Source organism: Coregonus lavaretus (assembly GCF_964263955.1).
Source record: "Coregonus lavaretus genome assembly, contig: HAP1_SCAFFOLD_3136, whole genome shotgun sequence".
In the NCBI taxonomy this organism is placed as follows: Eukaryota; Metazoa; Chordata; class Actinopteri; order Salmoniformes; family Salmonidae; genus Coregonus; species Coregonus lavaretus.
Genome location: NW_028167118.1, coordinates 56105 through 68151, shown reverse-complemented (window position 1 = coordinate 68151; position 12047 = coordinate 56105). Strand labels below are relative to the sequence as shown.

The 12047-nt window shown below is 40.7% G+C and overlaps 1 protein-coding gene across 1 annotated transcript; it reads right to left on the bottom strand.

The window, feature by feature from the left end:
- Positions 1 to 50: 50 nt before the first annotated feature.
- LOC311113856 (sodium/potassium-transporting ATPase subunit alpha-1-like) lies at positions 51 to 11677 on the bottom strand (the record flags this gene model as incomplete). Its single annotated transcript, XM_084189146.1, has 17 exons — positions 11633 to 11677; positions 10322 to 10447; positions 8128 to 8187; positions 7553 to 7756; positions 7308 to 7421; positions 7087 to 7221; positions 6879 to 6996; positions 3432 to 3700; positions 2876 to 3319; positions 2233 to 2425; positions 1941 to 2116; positions 1711 to 1847; positions 1404 to 1554; positions 1138 to 1306; positions 887 to 1041; positions 582 to 705; positions 51 to 196 (listed from the first exon to the last, which is right to left on the bottom strand). Coding segments are annotated over exons 2-17 (2625 nt in total), but the record flags the coding sequence as incomplete, so codon positions are not given.
- Between the last annotated feature and the right edge of the window lie 370 nt (positions 11678 to 12047).

The following is a 12047-nucleotide window of genomic DNA, read 5'->3' as shown; positions in this document are numbered from 1 at the left end:
ATCCGTTAGTAAGGCGTCAGCAAAAGGCAGAGCGGCATTTGTGTACTCACCCACTGCTGGCCGTAGCTGTCCTCCAAGTCGTTGATAAACTGGTTTTCCCAGTCCAAACGGATACCTAGCAGATCCATGGGATAGAACCCGTTCTCAGCCATGATTACAAAGTATGTGAAGAAGCCGGCTGCGGCCAACATCACTCCTGTGAAGAGGAAGAAGGAGGAGAGTATTAGGTAACACTTCATTTAGATAGTCTGTAGAGCATCTACAGATGGGACTATCTACAGACTAACATCAGTAACATTTCAACTAACTATCTACTAACCCTAGCGCTAACCCTAACTTTTCCTTACCCTTACCCTAACCGTAGCAAGCAGTTGCTTATCAACAGATAGTCTGTTGTTAGCATGATGTTTTGTTGATAATACAGATGGACTATCCTAATAAAGTGTGACAGAGTATTTTGTCAGTGAAGAGACATCGATCAGATTGTAAATGTGCTATGAAACAGACTGGTCAACATACAACTCAAAAAGACCCGTTAAAAGGGCAGGCAAAACAGAAGCAGGGTCAAATTAACGCCTTACCAAATTGACCATAGGCCACACTAATGAGTCTCTCGTTCACCAGTCGGTCGGTTTTGGGGTTCCGTGGCTGTCTCTTCATGATGTCGTTCTCAGCTTGTTCATAGGCCAGGGAGATAGCGGGGATCTTGAAGGTAACGATGGGAAAGATCACCCAAATTAGAAACACATCGTTGCTAACTTCGATGTTAGTGAAAATACCTTCCGAACAACCTCTGAAATGATCACGGACATTGTTTGTGGTGATGCACCAGAACACATGATCAGATTGTTCACAAAGGAGGAGTATCCACATCTGAAAGACCCACCATGTCAGTTCCCAGGTCGATGCAGAGGATGGTGACGGTCCCTAGGGCCAGCGGAATGTTGGCGAGGAGCAAGAAGAGGAAGGGGGTCATCTCTGGAATTTTACTGGACAGGGTGTAGGTGATGGACTTCTTCAAGTTGTCAAAGATCAGACGACCTGAGGGGAAATAGAGGGTGGAAGGGATAGTCAGGGTGATGACAGAAGGATGGAAAGACACAGCAGATTGATAGTCATCGGCAGAGCTCCTCATACCCTCTTCAACACCAGTCACGATGGAGGCAAAGTTGTCATCCAGGAGGATCATGTCTGCAGCCTGCTTAGAGACGTCAGATCCAGCGATACCCATAGCAACACCGATGTCAGCCTTCCTCAGAGCAGGAGAATCGTTCACACCATCACCTGTCACAGCCACAATGGCACCCTGTATATAAGTAAGAGAGGTGTTTAAAGGTCTTAGCAACGAAAGATGCAATGATCCCGACTGACACATAAGCATGGATTCATTAACTAAATAGTACCTGACGCTGGCAACCCTCCACAATAATCAGCTTCTGCTGAGGAGAAGTTCTGGCAAACACAATCTCAGTGTGATGCTTCAGGATGTCATCCAACTCTTCGGTGGTCATGTCCTTCAGCTGTCCACCATGGACAACACAGGCCTTGGCATCTCTGCATGGCACAAAGATGGAAAGTTAAAATATAAGCTAAATATAACTGGCTTGTATTTTTCCCAAAACTACAAAATATAGGTTTCTGTCACTCAGCTTTAAGTGTAGAAAGTATGATGACATACACCGAAATTATCCCAAACAAACTGCAACATACCTTGGGTTGACCTCAGAAACTGGGATTTTCAGACGAGCAGCAATTTCCTCAACAGTCTCGTTGCCCTCAGAGATGATGCCCACACCCTTGGCAATGGCCTTCGCAGTGATGGGATGATCCCCAGTAACCATGATAACCTAAGCGTAGGAAGGGAAGTTGAGTGGTCTGATCAAAGTGGCTGTTATGTGTGATGGCCTAAGAGTGTTGAGTTTAATATGATATTGCCATACCTTGATTCCAGCACACCTGCACTTGCTCACAGCGTCAGGCACGGCAGCACGAGGAGGGTCAATCATGGACATGAGGCCAACGAAGCACAGATTCTCAGTGGGGAAGTTCATCTCTTCACAGTCAAAGTCAAAGCCTTCGGCAAACTGGTCATCAGGGAGCTGGAAATGGCAGAAACCTGAAAAGGACACAGAGTCAGAAACACGCTAGAACAAATCCTGCATGTTCAAGACTGTACATTAGCTCCCAAACCTTTGAATGAATATGTTTCCATATTGGTGTGTGCCCTCTTACCCAGCACTCTCTCTCCCAGCCCTCCTAGAGCTTCGTAGGCATTCTGAAATGATGCTTTTATCTCGTCATCCAGAAGATGTTCTTTGCCTTGGAGCAAGATGGTGGAGCAGCTGTCCAGGATCCTCTCAGGGGCTCCCTTCATCACCAGCAGATGCTTGGACTCGCCGGCCGTGTTGTTCTCATGAACGGAGAGCTAAGGGAAGAAATGTATTGTTTTTTGATGAGATGACACCATGAAGAGGGTTTACTTTATTTAAAATAAAATAACTCAGCAGGTTACCAGTAAGCCTGGTAAAGTAAAGTTCCGGCAGCGTATTGGATGTAGATACCCAGTGGCAGTTACAAGCTGATTGAGAAAAGCCATCCATGATTTTAAATCCATGACACCACCTTTTAGATCACAGTTTAACCCGTTGTTAACCCACACATTTTACTTCTTCAGTTTGTCAGTTTTTATTGTTATATTTTGTTTTTTTATCCTCTTATGTTTGTTGTAAATATTTCAGTTTTTACTTCAATTGTTTTTGTCCATTGTTTTTTCCTGTGAAGCGCATTGCATTCCATGTCTGAAATGTGCTGTGTAAATAAAGCTTGATTTGATTTGATTGACCAGATACTATGTATAAAGAGAACGTGTGGTTACCTGGTATTTGTTGGTGGAGTTGAAGGGGATCTCAACGACTTTGCGGTGCTTTTCTCTCATGTCTTTGACAGACCCACAGCACAGCTCGATACACTTCAGCAGGGCAGTCTCTGAGGCGTCACCACATACATCTCTTTTGAGGATAGGTACGTTGCTCTGTTCTGCCAGGAAGACGGCGCGGTTGCACAGGCCAGCGACTCTAGCCAGTGCAGCCCAGGTGGAGGAGCTTTTGTCGAAAGAGGTACCGCTCTGGTTCTCTGTGGTGTCAGCGTCATGGATCTGGTTGTCGAACCACATGTGAGCCACGGTCATTCTGTTCTGGGTTAGGGTGCCAGTCTTGTCAGAGCAGATTGTGGAGGTGGACCCCAGGGTCTCCACAGCTTCGAGATTCTTCACCAGGCAGTTCTTCTTGGCCATACGCTTGGCAGTCAGAGTTAGACACACCTAAGATGGAAATCCATAGCAGAGGGTTAAAGAATAAAAAATGAGACAAAATATGTTTTGTTGTTATTTTTCATTAAGATTTTGTTAAACATTACTTTTCATCAGCACTCACAGTTACAGTAGCCAGGAGACCCTCTGGCACATTAGCAACGATGATTCCAATGAGGAAGATGATGGATGGCAGCCAACCATAGCCCAGAATAACAGAGAGGATTAAGAAAGTCACGCCGAAGAAGACGGACACACCGGTGATGATTTCGATGAAGTGATCAATTTCAATCCCGAGAGGCGTCTGCCCACTTTCCAGACTCATGGCCAAGGCGGCGATACGACCCATGATAGTGTGGTCACCAGTGTTGATGACGATACCTCTGGCAGTTCCTGAAAGGACCAAACATGGAGAATATGGTTTGGAACAGGGTTCCCCAACTGGCGACCCGCTGGCCGAATTTGGAATGCGGGAGGTTTTATTTGGCCTCCCCATGTTTTCTGAGCACAAAATATATATACAGTACCAGTCAAAAGTTTGGACACACCTACCCTCTCCAGGGTTTTTCTTAATTTTTACTATTTTCTACATTGTAGAATAATAGTGAATACATCAAATCTAAGATATAACACATATGGAATCATGTAGTAACCAAAAAAGTGTAAAACACTGTGGAGGCCAGGTCATCTGGTGCAGCACTCCATCACTCTCCTTCTTGGTCAAATAGCCCTTACACAGCCTGGAGGTGTGTTGGGTCATTGTCCTGTTGAAAAACAAATGATAGTCCCACTAAGAGCAAACCAGATGGGATGGCGTATCGCTGCAGAATGCTGTGGTAGCCATGCTGTTTGAGTGTGCCTTGAATTCTAAATAAATCACTGATATTGTCACCAGCAAAGCACCTCCACACCATCACACCTCCTCCTCCATGCTTCACGGTTGTAACCACACATGCGGAGATCATCCATTCACCCACACCGCGTCTCACAAAGCCACAGCAGTTGGCACCAAAAATCTCAAATTTGGACTCCAGACCAAAGGACAAATTTCCACCGGTCTAATGTCCATTGCTCGTGTTTCTTGGCTCAAGCAAGTCTCTTCTTCTTATAGGTGTCCTTTAGTAGTGGTTTCTTTGCAGCAATTCGACCATGAAGGCCTGATTCACATAGTCACCTCTGAACAGTTGATGTTGAGATGTGTCTGTTACTTGAACTCTGTGAAGTATTTATTTGGCCTGCAATTTCTGAGCATGGTAACTCTAAAGAACTTATCCTCTGCAGCAGAGGTAACTCTGGGTCTTCCATTCCTGTGGCGGTCCTCTAGAGAGCCAGTTTCATCATAGTGCTTGATGGTTTTTGCGACTGCACTTGAAGAAACTTTCTAAGTTCTTGAAATGTTCCTTATTGACTGACGCATTAAGAAGGAAAGAAATTCCACAAATTAACTTTTAAGAAGGCACACCTGTTAATTGAAATGCATTCCAGGTGACTACCTCATGAAGCTGGTTGAGAGAATGCCAAGAGTGTGCAAAGCTGTCATCAAGGCAAAGGGTGGCTATTTGAAAAATCTCAAATATAAAATATATCTTGAGTTGTTTAACACTTTTTTGGTTACTACATGATTCCATATGTGTTATTCTACTCTGTCAAAAACAGTAAAAATAAAGAAAAACCTTGAATGAGTAGTTGTGTCCAAACTTTTGACTGGTAGTGTATATATATATATATATATATATATATATATATATATATATATATATATATATAAATATATATATAAATAAAATAAATAAATAATAATAATATGTATATATATACAGTACCAGTCAAAAGTTTTCATTGTTGGACTTTAAAAATGTAAAAACCTTCAGGAAATCAGCTCCAAGTGATTTAAATTTGGGAAATGTGTTCACAACTATTCCCACACATAATAAAGAGACACGTGATCATATACAAATGTAAGCAAGGTTTGAAATGTTGATGTTTTAGTCAAATATTATATGTTTGGGCTTCTTGCAGCCAATTATGTTCCGGCCCCCAGACCATCTGCTCAAGAAAATAATTGATGATTTGATGATTCCTGGTTTAGAATCACAAAGAGGCCGAATCAGACAAATGAACACGTTTAATATGCCTGCCTTTCCTACACACTTCTCAGTAGTTGGTATTCAGACTTACCTTATGGAGGTGCTTAACAAGGTTTTCGGGCAAGGTTCCCTTGCGTGCATTTAATACATTTAATTCAACCTCAGAAAACACACCCACTTGGTGGCCTACCATTTTAATCAGGGAGGTTTTGTTCACTCGTTTTTCTGTTCATTTATCTAAAGCAATCTCTTTAAATACTGTGCACCTATAATTAGAATTTGATCGCCACAAGACTTGAATGTAGAGAATGTGTTCAGAATATAGAAAGATAGCCATGAAAACATATGCATATTTGTCTCTGTTTCAGAACTCAAGGGTCAATTTTAAAACACTGATTTTACACATTATTTATGTTTAGGGAAAATCATGAATCCTACTTCATGTAAAAAATAAAGCCTTTATGTACAAAAAAAAAAGGTGTTTTGATTAATTTTGAAAGTTGCCACATTCAGTTAATCAGTGGTGAGGTAGAAAGTAGTCTAGCCTACAATAGTTTTATAATTATAGTATGGAGAATAGTATACAATAGTATGATATAATAAACGTACTCTAATTTCCCGCACTAATCATGGAACTGTGCAAAGTGTTGCGCCGTGCGTCAAGATCAAAGTATCGGTTTGAGCTCCATAATGATTTAACAAGCCTATATGCCCCCGATTTATTTTTACTACAATTTGTATTTGGCCTTCATTAAATAGCATTCACTATTACTTGACCCTCAGCCACAGCCACAAAGACGTGACAGCGTTTACAGAGGAACGAGATAAAGCTAGGCTAAATCAAACGATGTAATGGAATCATACGAATGTAAGGAAGGGAACGAACACTAAATTGGCAGTTAAATATAGTGGCTAGTAAGGAAAAAGGAAACGTTGGGGCATATGATTAAAACGTTCTAGAGAGCACAATGGCTACATTTGGCGCAACTCTTTACCTTGTCATCTCATTTGGCGTGTCTCCAAATTTGATCCCTGCAAGTTATGAGGCCATACAATAAAAATTCTGCATAACCGCACATATTTCATACTTCACTCATTTACCTAGCTCTTATCAATTAGCTCTTATCAATTTATAAATGACAGTGTATGGAGAATGCTGTTACTTCTATTGGGGGAAAATAAAGTAGATGCTTTTCCCACTTAGAACCGGCAAGTTTGCTCGACCTTATTCATGAATTCCTCGACGGTAACGGTGGTGAAATTATTACTGGACAAAATCAAGGTCAGACACACCTCAATTTCTGGCGTTTCCCCATGCTTTAGAATACAAATAGCGAGGAGAGTGCATAAAAAAAGAATAAAGTTCCATTTATGCGCATGGAACTCTGGTCTGAATCCCATCCTAAAATAGCGAATTGATACATTTTAAGTAATTTTAAGTAATAACTTTTCAATAATTACAGCTAGTTACAGAAGGTATTTACCTTCAACACAGTTGGTAGAGAAGAAGGCGATATTCCTGGTTTCCAGGGGGTTGTCATTGCTAAAATCGGGACTACGAGTTTGGGGCTCAGATTCACCAGTGAGGGAGGAGTTGTCCACCTGAGTGGGAAAAGAGAATTGCATCAATACAACAATGAATGAATGACATTTACGTGTGTGACACGACTTCATGTATTTTTATGTATCCACCTTGCAGCCGCTGGCAGAGATGATACGCAAATCAGCTGGGATCCTGTCTCCTCCTTTCACCTCCACTATATCGCCAACCACCACTTCTTCAGTGTTGATGTTCTTCCTCTCACCATCACGGACAACCAGGGCTTGCTACAAGGCAGATGACAGGATTAACATCTGTAGAGGTAACTATATGATCAAGTTCTTCTCAGAGGTGTTTGAAAATGCAGTCTAACCTGTGGGACCAGGTTCTTGAAGGAGTCCATGATCTTTGAGCTCTTGGCCTCTTGGTAGTATGAGAAACAACCAGTGATAATGACGACAACAGCGAGCACAAGACCCAGGTACAACTGTTAGGCAGAAAGATTATGAGAATATTGCGTTATCGTTACGTAGAAAAACCCTTTCCATCACTGGAGGCTTTGTGTTTTTTTGTCAAGTCTCAAATTATCTCTGAATTCTATGATTATATGATTCTCACATTAGCATTGGTCGGCTCTTCCTCTGAGGTGACCTGGATAATGTGTGCCATGAAGCAGAGCACAGCTCCGATCCACAGCAGCATGCAGAACCCGCCAAAGAGCTGCTTGCAGAACTTCACCCACTCAGGGGTAGTGCGGGGAGGAGTCAGGGTGTTGGGGCCGTCGCGAAGAAGGATATCCTTAGCCCGAACCGAGGATAGACCCTGGGTGGAGGAGGGATGAGAGAGAAAGAGAGAGGGGAAATGGAAAAGAGGACAGACAGATAGAAGAGCAACACAGCGTAAGTGAAGGGATGTCACACAATCGGAAAATATATATTTGACTCCAAACTCTGTGTAAACGTTAGGAAGATATAGATACGTTTCATATGAAAAGATTCAGTGGTAGATAGTGATTTCATCATGACACTGAAAGCAGATGAAGTTCTACCTATGCTATGACCTTGTGCCGTAACCTCCACGACCTCAGTACTCTTCCAATTTCAGTCAGCTGTAATCCTTAGGAGCAACTGATCCAAGTGGTTCTCAATGTTACAAACGGAGGCACACATGCACACACATACATATTCACTCACCCTGGCTAAGTCTGTGCCGTATTTCCTGTTAAGTTCATCAAAGGTCAACTTGTGGTCATCCTAAATCAGAGAGAGAGAGAGAGAGAGAGAGAGAGAGAGAGAGAGAGAGAGAGAGAGAGAGAGAGAGAGAGAGAGAGAGAGAGAGAGAAGAGAGAGAGAGAGAGCTTGTTGAACTAGGTAGTTCTCTAATCTTTCCCCCTTGGCAGAAGTAAACAGAACATATAGTTATGAAACACATTCCTCCAATAATTTGAACTGATTCTAGGTATGACAAGGTCATGCAGCACAGATTTAAATCTAAACCATAGAAGAGTCATTCGTTTCTGTATGATGGATGGAATCGCTCTGAATCATGACTGAATCCATTACTGAATTTTACATTCCTGCCCTGAAAAAGTACTGCACAGTGCACATATCCGTTTTCTATTCCGCTACAGGCAAGAAAGCAGTTTCCAAAGATAGGCTAATGTTTCTTTAAAGTTTAAACGTAGGCTATTGGGGTTTTAGAACTGCCCACCAAGACTCACTGCAGAGTAATAGTATGTAAATGAAAATGCAAATGAGTGGCCAAATGCAAATCTAGAAACCAAAGAGCTTTATACACGCTTGATAGGTTGTATGCTGCACCTTTTCTTGTCCACAGAGACTAATAGGCTTACGCTGTAAAGGGGTTGCCATGCATTTGACAGTAATTTACAGGCAGCTAGTGGTGAGTAAGTTACTGAATGTCATATTGCCTACTGTTATGTAAATAAAGTATCAGAGCAAGTACTGTGTAATGACAGTAAATTATCGTAGATTTTACTGTATTATACTGTTAATATAAAAATAAAAATAAAGTTTTATTTTCACATACACTGGATAGGTTTGATGAAATGTGTTGTTTTACAGTTATATATACAGTTAAAGTTAAAAATGTGTTAAAAAAAAGTTAATACTACTGACTGTAATTGGAGTGAATGAATGGATGAATGAAATTAATTGAGGGGAGAATGGGTTTGTATTTCACAATGTTTTACTCTAATGACATGGGATTGGTACAAGCAGGTTAGCTGCTAGGTAGTGCTTACACATTACAGCATATGAATGAATATTTGGTGTTTTATATCATTTGCACTTCTAGAGGCCTTAACAAAGGCTTCCAAACTGTCAGCAACAACAGGGCAAAACAGACCAAAAAGACATGGCAAAACGCTCAACCGTTAAAGGTTGAAGACTTACTGCCACTCTATGTTCCCTATCCATTTGAAATTGATGGGGCACTACTACCACAGACCAGTTAAATTGGTACAACATTCTCACTAACGGGTGCAACAAATATAGCCTCTTACAAGGCAAGCCTCAAAATATGGTCATGAGCCAGAAGCAACAATACCATGCACCCACTAGTGGTCAAAAGGTTTTTGGGGCTCCAAAAAAACGTTATGGTACTGTATTCTGTGGGATGGAATTACAGTACCATTCAAAATACAGCAATTATTTCCCCGCCCAAATTACCGTATAACATTACTGCATTGCTGTATTATTTACTATAGTATTTTGGTTTATTATCTTTGACATAGAAGGGGAGGCTTTCTCCTTCAGGAAACCTACTGAAGAAATACTAAAAGAGAACATTTTCCATAACCTGTAGGTAGGTAGGATAGGGGTCTGAACGGATAATTTCTTACATATGGGTGGCACACATTGAAATATGGGGGAATGGAATGGGCAGGGTATATGCAAATAAAATACTGTAGTAGTTAATATAGTTTAAAAAGTGTAGTGTTTTTGCAGACTGTAGTGTTTTTGCTGACATTACTGTAGTATTTACTACAGTGTTTCTTTAACCAATAATACTGTCATATTTACTATAGCATTCTACAGTAAGTATACTACAACATTCTATAGTAAGTACTACACATGATTGAGGGATACTACAGTGTATAGTATAGTATTCTACAGGTTACTATAGAATTATATAGTTAGTACTGTAGTATTCTATAGTAAACCGTAGTCTTTTTTAATGTGGGAAAAAAACTTTTTTTGTTTACTGTGCACCTTTGTCTTTTCTTATTGAAAATACAGACATTTTTGAAGCTATGTCACTGTATCTATTTTAAACACATTGCATATGGATTAACGTGCATTGTCCATGTCAACTAAATTAGATGAATAGATTGAATAAATGAATAAATAATCGGTTTTTCCTCACCAGGTCAACTTCCTTTTTCAGGTCGTCCATGTCCGTCTTCTCCTTGGCTTTCTTCACCTGCTTTTCACTCTTCTTCTTTCCATCGTCCTCTGACGTTGCCGCCTGTTTATAATCATCTTTCCCCTTCTGTATGTCAAAAGGTACGTTAATGAAGAGGAGGTGTAAACTATCAATGTGCCTCTTTGCTAATCAGGTGTAGAAATTCAATTTAGAAATGTATAAAATCCCCTTAAGAAGCAGCTATTAACATAAAATATAGAGCTAAACGTTTTTTGCATGTATGAACTGCAAAAAAAAACATGTTTTTAGTTAAGTTGAAAGAAAACAAAATAAGTCAATCCAAATCCTGATAATTAAAATTGCAATGCAGACTTACTACAAGCCCCATCCTTGCACCGCTGTCTCAATCCCAGTGGTTTTGTAAAGATCATTTATTTCCTCCTTATCCTGAGAGACTCCACCTGTTGCACGTCTACACCTGTCTCTCTCCCTCTTTCTCCACGTTTCGAGGCAACCAAGAGCTCCCTGGGTAGCTAACTGAGGTTTGAATATTTATATGGTTTACCTGGCCAAGGGGAGGTGCACAGGAGGAATGAGTCAGATGAGTGGAGAGGGGGCTGAGGATGGGAGGGGTTGGGGAGAAGGAGTTGGATCTGTGGCAATCTTCACCTGTACAGCTAGGTCATTTTGACCGCGAGCCCCCATAAAGAAAGCATCCCTGTCGGAAGTTTACAGTACTCACAATAAACAAATGGGTTTAAAATAACCCAACCAGTAACCCAACCATTTGCCTCTATAGCACCTACAATACCATGTGTAGGTAGTTGGAAGTTTACAGTACTCACAATAAACAAATGGGTTAAAAATAACCCAACCAGTCATCCAACTATGGGTCACTATAGCGGCCACATGTAGATATTTGTGTAGCAATCCGTATTTGTGGAACAATCTTCAAAATGTTCTTAATTCTAATGGTTTTGTGCCTCTAGGTCAATTCAGAAAGCTGATTGAGGACTTTATTACTGATGAATGTGTTGGTTTTTTATGACAGTGTTTTTCTTTCTGCTTGAATTTTGTATTTATATTTTTTGATTTCTGTAATTTAGGGCTCATCTGTAAAAGAGACCTTGGTCTCAGTTTGACTCCATGATAACATAATGAAATAAATAAAATAAAATAAATAAATAAAGGTAGTCGTAAGTTTACAGAACTCTCACTAAAAACAAATGGGTTAAAAATAACCCAACCAGTAAACGGTAAAGGATGAGGACAATGAATGAATGGAGAACATGGTCTTTCTCTCTGCCGTACTTTGTGACTTACTGGTTGAATAGAACACCATCCTGCCCCTTTGAAGCTGAATACAGAGTGATGTCATGAAAAGCTGATGAAGGGGAAATCTGCAGTTGCTACATCCATTTTTGTACTTATAAATTATTGATATGTACCTATTGATTCTTGAAGTGATTACCCTTGAAACATGCCAGGAGAGGTTGTGGTTTGGTAGGCAGGGTGGAAGGCTGTGGGTGTCTGTTTAGTAAACCTCTGGCTGTTTGTGGTTGTGGGACCATGTCTATGTTCCCTTAGTGAGGTGATCCACTGTTGCATGAATTAATAAATAAGGACCAATAACAGATCAGACCCATGTTTATTGGAACACATTGTTTTTGTCCCTTGCATAGAACCGGGAATATAGACAAAAGGTCATATTGATTTTGATTTGATA